This window comes from Rousettus aegyptiacus, unplaced genomic scaffold (genome assembly GCF_014176215.1).
Source record: "Rousettus aegyptiacus isolate mRouAeg1 unplaced genomic scaffold, mRouAeg1.p scaffold_m13_p_16, whole genome shotgun sequence".
Taxonomy (NCBI): domain Eukaryota; kingdom Metazoa; phylum Chordata; class Mammalia; order Chiroptera; family Pteropodidae; genus Rousettus; species Rousettus aegyptiacus.
Window position 1 is genome coordinate 38,565,918 of NW_023416291.1, and position 9,710 is coordinate 38,575,627.

General features: G+C 37.3%; 2 protein-coding genes across 3 annotated transcripts; both read right to left on the minus strand.

Annotated features, from left to right (window-relative positions):
- Positions 1-1,042: 1,042 nt before the first annotated feature.
- LOC107507378 (olfactory receptor 7A10-like) lies at positions 1,043-4,498 on the minus strand. 2 transcript variants are annotated; one of them, XM_036233870.1, is made up of 2 exons: positions 4,481-4,498; positions 1,043-1,954 (listed from the first exon to the last, which is right to left on the minus strand). In XM_036233870.1, exons 1-2 carry the CDS (start codon positions 4,496-4,498, stop codon positions 1,043-1,045), a joined length of 930 nt encoding a protein of 309 aa, XP_036089763.1. The 2 variants fall into 2 exon arrangements, with proteins under 2 accessions (XP_036089763.1, XP_015993947.2); XM_016138461.2 differs by lacking the exon at positions 4,481-4,498 and having other exon boundaries at positions 1,043-1,960.
- Positions 4,499-8,042: 3,544 nt separating this feature from the next.
- Positions 8,043-9,018, minus strand: LOC107507379 (olfactory receptor 7C1-like). Its single transcript, XM_016138462.2, has one exon. The coding sequence runs from the start codon at positions 9,003-9,005 to the stop codon at positions 8,043-8,045; it is 963 nt and encodes a 320-aa protein (XP_015993948.2). The 5' UTR covers positions 9,006-9,018.
- Positions 9,019-9,710: the final 692 nt, after the last annotated feature.

Below are 9,710 nucleotides of genomic sequence, written 5' to 3' on the forward strand. Positions count from 1 at the left end.
AGATAACTGGCCTCATGAATGACCCTGCTTTTCCCTTTCCATGTCCTAATTTTACTATTAGGTTTTAGAATTCTCCAAGAAAAAGTGAACTCGCAAAATCCTAGCCACCCTGCTCATAGACTCCAAAAAAGGCAGAGTCACAAGGCTTTCTGTCTGTCTGTCTCTCCTCTCTCTCTCTCTCTCTCTCTCTCTTCCCCTCCCTCTCTCCTTCTTCCCCCACCTCCCTGCATAAGTGTGTCAAGTGTCTTCCAGGAACTGTGTGTAATAAGCCTTGTTTTTAAAAGTGCTCTGATGGTTGTTGTTGAGGTGTGTCTTGTAATCATGAGAACCAAAAGGCTGGTTCATCCTCAGTACAGGCTCAGGTCAGGGAAATGTCTGTAACGGCTGCAGCAAGTAGTGTGGGTCCAGACGTGTGCTCTGGTATGTGCCCTGGGTTCAGGTATGAGCCTTAGGCATTCCTAGCCAACAGCTTCACTACCAACAGGCTGAGACTTAACAATATTAAAATTCACATTACCAGAAAGAGCAGTTAGAGTAGTGGTGTAAAAAAGAATGATGGACCCAAAGTGAAAACTGGGGTATCATATTTTCCTCTACAACAAAATTATGTAAATGGCCTGAATTGCCAGTCATAGTGTTTTTTCCATATGAGAAGTAAACTCATGATTATTCTTTCAGGAAAACTAGGTTAAATTATTTGCCATGATATATGTCACTTGAGAATAGATTACTTTTAAGAAATCCATGTTGCCTCATGTAGGATATGGAAATTGCCAAGTATTTCTAATCCAAGTTTGTGAAAAACTTTGAGAACATCTGAAAATGGACAAAGGGAAGCATTATCTATATGTCATATAGAACAGAAGCTTAATAAAGTACACTACTTAAATAGAGAAGTTGAATTCAAAGAAAAGAGAATTCTAGGAAATAAACAGAAATGCTAGTTCTACCTCTATAATCTCTTGAAAAAATAGCAACTTCAGGCTCTGAGAATTTAGCCCTCCAATTATGAGCATTTCTGAACCCCCAAGACAATTGGCCCTTATGTAACTGCCATCCCAATGAATCTTTTCAGTGCTCTTTTTATGTTTTTGTTCCTGAGACTGTAGATGAAGGGGTTCAGCATGGGTGTGAACGCAGTGTATAGCACTGAGGCTGCTACACTTGAGTGAGAGCTGTGGGTAGCAGTAGAGCTGAGGTTTGCTCCCAGGATTGTACAATAAAATAAGAAGACAACTGAGAGGTGAGATGCACAGGTAGAAAATGCTTTATACTTTCCCTGAGCTGATGACATTCTAAATATGTAGGACACTATCTTAGAGTAAGAGTAAAGGATACCAGCCAGGGGACAACCACCCAGCAGCACAGTCACAAAATACAACACCATGTTATTAAGAAAGGTTTCAGAACAGGCAAGTTGGACCTTCTGCTTGAGTTCACAGAAAAAGTGGGGGATTTCCAAGTCTGTACAGGACAGCCTCAACACCATTAAGGGTTCTAACAAGGAATTCAGGGAATCTAAGATCCAGGACACCAGAACTAGCAGTGCACAGAACTGGGGGTTCATGATGACTGTGTAGTGCAGGGGGTGACAGATGGCCACAAACCAGTCATAGGCCATCATAGTCAGGAGGAAGATGTCCAATGCTCCAAAATATGTGAAAAAATACATTTGTGTAATGCAGCCTTCATAAGTGATGACTTTGCTCTGTGTCTGGATGTTCACCAGCATCTTCAGAACAGTGGTGGAGGTAAAACAGATATCCACCAAAGACAGGTTGGAGAAGAAGAAGTATATAGGTGTGTGGAGGTGGGAGTCTGAGCTGACGGCCAGGATGATAAGCAGGTTTCCAAATCCAGTGATCAGGTACATGAAGAGGAAAAGCCCAAATATGAGAGGCTGTAGTTCTAGTTCCTCTGAAAGTCCCAGAAGAAGAAATTTCTGAATCATTGTCTGGTTCCATGTGGTAGATGTGACTACTCAGGCAGAAAAAATCGCATGGTTAATTTCTCAAAAATAAGCATTACAAATATAGTCAAAATTCTATAATTTATACTTTGCATTAAAAAATGAATATCCATAATTTTTCTATGAAACTTATCCCCTTTAGAGGATTTCCCATGCCATCTCTGTCCCACTCAGCCTTTTCTCCCATGTGGTCATGTATCCTACACCTTTAATGAGAAATTCTGTCATGCACTTGGGGAATATCAGTGGAGGACTGAGCGCCTTCTAGGCAAAGAGTATAAGGTGCTGAGATACAAAAGTCCCTATAGTTCAATGATGAAGAAAGAATATAAGAGATATAAAATTATATAAATTACCAGATGGTGAAAGTTGCTATGAAGAAAAAGAAATCAGGTTTAAAGAGGAGAGTAAATGGCAGTGTCGTTATTCACTGTGTGTTCATGCAGACCCACAAACGTGTAGAAAGACCTCAAGGAAGAGAGGGAGAGTGACATGAGTTTTGGAAGGAATGTGTACTGGTCAGAGGAAAAGCAGGAAGAATGCTCTGAAAGGCAGCTGTTTCAGAAAATCAAGTTTAAAAAGAAAACTGGTTTGTCCAGGGGAATGAACAAGAAGGGACAGTGATGAGAGATGGTGTCAGAGAACATGGGGGAATGAGGTGGTCTCCCTGATGCTGCTGAAACGTCAAGTCGCAAGGAGTCCCTTGTCCACAAGTTGTTCCTTGAACTTTATTAATTTTGTTTTCACAGAATCTTGTAAATAGGAAAGGATCCCTTTTTTATTTTCACGTGTTGGTTAACATTCTTACCTCTCTTTGAAGGGTCACAGTTTGAAATATATGATCTCAGACACTCCTGTTTTGAGAACTGCTCATTCCCCACACAACACACAGCACAGGAATGAAAAGAGACTAGGAGATAAAGAATCTTGCCAGAGCAGGGGAAGTGGTTGTAGCTTAGAGCATTTCTGGGGTGAAATGGTAGTGCCACAGAAATGGAATCTGACACACCCATGTGAGGAAGCGCAGAAGTGGGGAGAATGAAGCTGCGTATATCTCTATTTCTAGCTATTAAAAATACACCTCATTCTCCCCTTCTCCCACATGTTGAAGTGCAATTCTTGAACTTTTCTTTCAGAACTGAAGATGAAATAAACTATAAAGGAAACGATACAGCAAAAACAAGCAAAAAACAAGAATAAGAACACTCAGATCCTAGTATATAAAGCAAAGAACCTTCAGAGACAATTTGCAAATGAAAGAGTAAATGGCCAATATATTCAGTCTTCCAAGTAATGAGATAATTGCAAAGTAAAGCCCTTTAGCATATGCCTGTTTCTATATAAAATACATTTTTTTCCCCCATGGTAATACTCATCATGAGAAAAGATTCTGTGAAATGTGTGTCTCAAGTATTCCTGTTGCAAGAAACTACCTGCTTCCATCGGTCTGGATTTTTCTAATGAACAGAGAACACACTCAATCAAATACACTCCATCTGAAAGTTTTCTAAATGCTTTCATTGCACACCTGTCCACGTCTGATACTCTATTTTCATAGTTCCCTTAACTGAAAAACTCCTTTGCTATGTTCAGAATTTTCTGGGAGACTATGGCTCCCATTTCTTCTTCATTCTCATACAACTGTACTTTTATCACCATCAACTAATTGTCAACAATGATCCTCATATAGCTGAATTCAACAAATGCTTCTTTTTTTTTTAAAAAAGAAAATATATTAAAGTGATTATAAATTAATTAGTTAACCAAGCAAACAAACACACTAATCATTTGTTCTTCAGGCTAGGTTGGTTAGGCTCTCAAGTGATCTCAAGTAGAAGTTCTCAGCTTCCATTCTTTCCAACCCTTTCTTGAAGTACCTGCTGGGTTCTCAGACTCACCTGGTTGGAGTCTCTGAGAGGAAGGACTCATGTGGAAGTCAAATTCCCTGGATGGTTGATGAAGCTGTTCCCCAGAGAAGACAGAAGAAGGGAGTGAAGCATTGGTCTCTGATCCTGACTTAGGTCTCCAAATACAAGAACCATGTCCCTCCAGGTCAAAGTTGAACATGCTCTGGAACAGCAGTAGAGGAAGTATTTACAGCTTCGGATATTTGCTGTGCCTGCTTCTCACATGTGCATATCAGACACATTTCCCATTTTTACTCCAACTCTTAGCATGTTTCCCCATGAGAACTTGTCTAGATAGAATGGAAAATTTTCTTGCCAATTCGCTATTCCCAAGAGACCAGGTTAGGTTAGTCAGGTGCATCTAATTTTTATTATCCCTCTCCGTGAACTCTTCTGGCTTCCAGAATTTAACACTGAAACTTTTCACAGCCCTGAGTTAAAGTCTTCTCCATATCTAAGACTGGGGAACCTGCCTTGTCTTCTTCTCTTGGGTCTTAAAAGCAGTAATTTTGTGTAAATATGACTCCTGATAGCTCTAGAAAATCGCTATTTCCTTTTCATATAGGAGGAGAGCTTCATTCCTTTGCTATAAAACCATGGGTACACTAATCCTTGGCTTCATAATGTTTTTGACAAATCAATTAGGAGTTTCATGCTTTTTAAAAAGTTAATTAATTTCTTTATTTTTATGGTGACATTGGTTAACGAAATCCAATAAATTTTAGCTGTACACTTTAACAGTAAGACATATATATTTACACTGTGTGTTCACCTCCCATAGTTAAGTTTCTTTCTGTCACCACATATTTGACTCCCTTAACCCTGTCTACCTCTCCCCTCCCCCACCCCTTACCCTTTGGTAACCACTAGTCTGTAGTCCATGTCCATGAGTCTCTGTTTGCTTGTCCTGTTTGTTGCTTTTAGGTTTATATCCTACATATAAGTGATGTCATGTGATTTTCAACTTTTTCTGTCTTGCTTATTTTGCTTAGCATGATTATCTCGAGGTCCATCCATGTTGTCACAAATGGCAGTATCTCATCTCTTCTTATGGCTGAGTAATATTCCATTGTCTATATATGCCACAGCTTCTTTAGCCAATCATCTATCATAGGACACTCAGTTGCTTCCACGTCCTGGCCACTATGAGTAATGCTGCTATGAACATCAGTGTGCAAATATCTTTTCGAATATGAGTTTTCAAATCTTTGGGGTAAATACCCAGTAGTGGGATTGCTGGATCATATGATAGATTAATTCTTAGTTTTTTTGAGGGAGCTTCATACTGTTTTCCATAGTGGCTCTACCAATTTGTAGTCCCACCAGCAGTGTATGAGGGTTCCTTTTTCTCTGCATCCTCTCCAACATTTGTTACTACTTGTCTTGTTGATTATACCTATTCTAACAGGTATGAGATGGTATCTCATTGTGGTTTTGATTTGCATTACCCTAATAGCTAGTGATATTGAACATATTTTCATATATTTGTTGTCCATTTGTTGTTAAGAGACATATGAAATGCTTGTATCTATATGCCCCAGGTGGAATTTAATTAATTTTTTCACCATTACTTTTTCACTTCCCAATTCTCTTAGGTGGATTATACAGTCTCATCCATTGCTGGAGACTTAAAAATTTTTTTGCACCTTTATTGAGATGTGAAAGTGACATACAACATTGTGTAAATTTAAGGTATATGACAAGATGATTTGATATATATGTGTATTGCACAACTATTACCACAATAAGATTAGTTAACGCAACCAGCACTTTATATAATTACCTTTTTTTGTGGTGAGAACATTTAATATATATTTTCTTAGCAATTTTCAAGTATATAATACATTATTGTTAACTATAGTCACCTTGCTGTACATTACATTCCACGAAATTAGACATCTTATAACTGGAAGCTTGTACCCTTTGATCAACATCTCCACATTTCCCCCACCTCAGTCCTGGACAACCACCTATTTATCTTAGTTTCTATGAGTTCGGCTTTTTAAAAAAATATTCACATGTAAGATAGATCATATAATTTTGTCTTTCTCTGTCTGAGTTATTTCAGTTACCATAACGCCCCTAAAGTCCATTCATGTTGTTGTGAATGTCAGGATTTACTTCTTTTTATCATTGAGTAATGTTCTATTTTATATATATCTCACATTTCCTTTATCCATTTTCTACCGATGAACACTTTGGTTGTTTTCATATATTGGCTTTTGTGAATAATTTTGCAATGAAATTGGAAGTGCCAATATCTCATCCAGATACTGATTTTATTCCTTTTGGATATATAACCAGAAGTGGGATAGCTGCATTACATAGTAGTTTAAAAAATATTTGAGAAAGCTTCATACTATTTTCCATAATGGATATATCCATTTACATTCCTACCAACTGAGTACAATGATTCCCTTTTCTCCTTGTCACCAATTGTTATTCTTTACTCATTGATAATAGACATTCTAACAGGTGTGAGGTGATATTTCATTGTGGTTTTGATTTGCACTTCCCTGATGCTCAGTTGAGTATCTTTTTATGTAATGGTTGTGCATTTGTAAGTGTCTTTTAGAAAAATGTCCGTTTAAGTCATCTGTCCAGTTTTAATTGGATTATTTGTTCTTTTCCTATTAAGTTGTATAAGTCCTAATGTTTTTTGGATATTAAAAAACAGATATGAGGTTTTCAAATATTTTGTTCCATTCTATAGGTAGTCTTTTTATTTCATTGATTGTTTCCTTTGCCATGTGGAAACTTTTTAGTTCGATGTAATATTGATCATTTATTTTTTCTTTTGTTGCCCTTGCTATTGGTGTCATATCCACAAATAATTTTCAATACCAATGTTAAAGAAAATTTTTTCCTTTTCTAAGAAGTTTTACAGATTAAGGTCTTACATTTAAATATTTAATATATTTCAAAATAATATTTGTAAGAGGCATAGAATAGGGGTCTAGTTTTATTCTTCTTCATATGAATATCCAGTTTTCCCAACCCCATTAATTAAGAAGACTATCCATTCCCTAGTATGTGTTCTCAGAACTGTTGTTAAAAATTAATTGACAACATCTGAATTTGTTAATATCTGGGCTCTTGATTCTGTTCTATTGGTCTATTTGTTTTAATGCCAGCACGGTATATTTGATTACTGTAGCCTTGTAATATACTTTGATATATGGAACTATATGCTTCTAGCTTTGTTCTTTCTCAAGATTGCTTTGGGCATTAGGGGTGGACTGTGATTCTGTGCAAACATTACAATTGTTTTTTCTATTAATGTAAAAAATTCCAATGGAATTTTGATATGGAATGCTTTGAGTCAGCTGAGTGCTTAGAGTAGTATGGACATTTTTATTAACAACATAATTCTTTCAATTTTTGCACATGGGGTATCTGGCCCATTGGTTTAGTCTTCTTCAATTTATTTAATCACTTACAGTTTTCAGGGTACAGATCTTCTACCTCCTTGGTTAAATTTATGCCTGAGTATTTTATTGTATTTGATGCTTTTGTAAATAAGATTGTTTACTTAATTTTCTTTTCTCAATAGTTCACTATTAGCATATAGAAACTCTACTGATTTTTTTATATTGATTTCATATTCTACAACTTCACTGAACTTCACCTAATGTTAGAATCATCTCTGTAATTGAGCTTTCGAAGCATTTCCAAAATAGGTACACATCTCTTCACTTCTGAGAATATATTTTAAAAGTATAAGATTTACTTAAAAAATATAGACAATTATTGAAGATAAGTGAAAAAAATGGCAGGTTCTCTTCACATAAAGTTAAAATGACTGGTTATAAAGTGAAAAAGCACCCAAGATATAACCTGAAGAAAAATGAGGAAAGCATGGAAAACCAAAGGAAAGTCTGATTTCCTGTATATGTGAGATATAAAACAAATGAACAAGACAAATAAACAAAAACTCATAGACACAGACAACAGTTTAGTGGTTACTAAAGGGAAGGAGGTAGATAAGAGTAAAGGGGATCAAATATATGGTGATGGAAAGAGATTTGATTTTCGGTGGTGAATATATTTATTAACTAATGTCATCCCAATAAATTTAATTAAAAGACATGTAAAATCAGGAAAAATAAAAACGCTAGACAAAGAAAACCAAGATTTCTGGTGCTCATTATTGTGCACCCAGCAACTCATGAGAGTCCTATAACGTTTCTGTCCTTGAGAGTCCTCATCCTGACAAGGAGTTTCCCCAGGGCCCCTTTCATGTCTCTGTTCCTCAGACTGTAGATGAAGGGGTTCAGCATGGGGGTGACCACAGTGTACATCACTGAGGCTACCAGACTTGTCCTAGAGGATGAAGTGGCTGCCGAACTGAGGTAGACCCCAAGGCCTGTTCCATAGAACAAGGAGACCACCGACAAGTGAGACCCACAGGTGGAGAAGGCTTTGTACTTGCCCCTAGCTGAGGAAATCCTCAGGATGGAGGAAACAATTTGATAGTAAGAGAAAAGAATTCCATTGAAAGGAATCATGGCCAGAAGGCCAGTTGTAAAATACACCACTATGTTATTGACAAGGGTGTTAGAACAGGCGAGTTTCAGTACTTCAGGAAGATCACAAAAAAAGTGTGGGATTTCCCTGTTTGTGCAGAAAGATAGCCTCAAAATAGTCAAGGTCTCAAGCAGGGAACCCATAACACTGATGCACCAGGACCCCAGAGCCAGCAGCCCACAGAGACGAGGGTTCATGATGACTGTGTAGTACAGGGGTTGACAGATGGCCACAAATCGGTCATAGGCCATCACGGTCAGAAGTAAATTGTCCAAGCATCCAAACACAATGAAAAAAAATATCTGACTGAGGCAGCCTGCATAGGTTATGACTTTGCTCTGTGTCTGGATGTTCAGCAGCATTTTTGGGATGGTGGTGGAGGTGAAACAGATGTCAGCAAAGGACAGGTTGGAGAGGAAGAAGTACATGGGAGTGTGAAGGTGGGAGTCTGAGCTGATGGCCAGGATGATGAGCAAATTCCCAATGAACGTCACCAGGTACATGGAGAGGAACAGCCCAAAGAGAAGAAACTGAATCTCTGACTTTGCTGAAAATCCCAGGAGGAGAAATTCTGAAGCACATGTTTGATTTCCTGGTTCCATGAGGATGAAAAAACTTGCAGGAAAAAGTAACATTCAATTATCACCACATTGGCAACATGAGACTGTGGTTGCCTTTAATTTTAGATAGATGAATTAATAAAGTACTACCTTTTAATAATTACCTTCAGTTAGGGATTTGAAATGCTTCCACCCTTTCTTTTGCTGTCAATACTAGCTGGAAACAAATCACAGTTCCAAAGTAGTCATGTCTTTTATAGGTTGGCTACTCAAAGTGTGGTTCATGGACCAGCATTGCCCAAGAGCTTCTTTGAATACAGAATTCCAGGCCCCATTTAAAACTGCTGAACAGAATCTGAACTTTGACAAGATCACTGTGAATTTTACATGCATATTAACATTTGAGCAGTGTCCGTCTAGAACGTCTATGGCTTCTAGTCCTTCAGTTTTTATCTCCTCACTTTTATTTTCCTCCACACCTTCTTTCAGCCTCACTGCTTAACATGTAGCTAAAAATAGGAGCTTAATAATTATTTTTTTCTAACATCAGTGTGGAGTTAATAATTTTCATACATTATCCTAACTATTCTAAGCATTGTTTATGAACCTTATGTTTAATTTTTCAATGCAAATATCTACAACTTTCACAATGATTTCCATTGCTTATGTGATCATATATACATTATCTTACAATATATTTCATGACACTTTAGTTTGTGTCATTGAAAAGTCTGTCAAGCATTATGT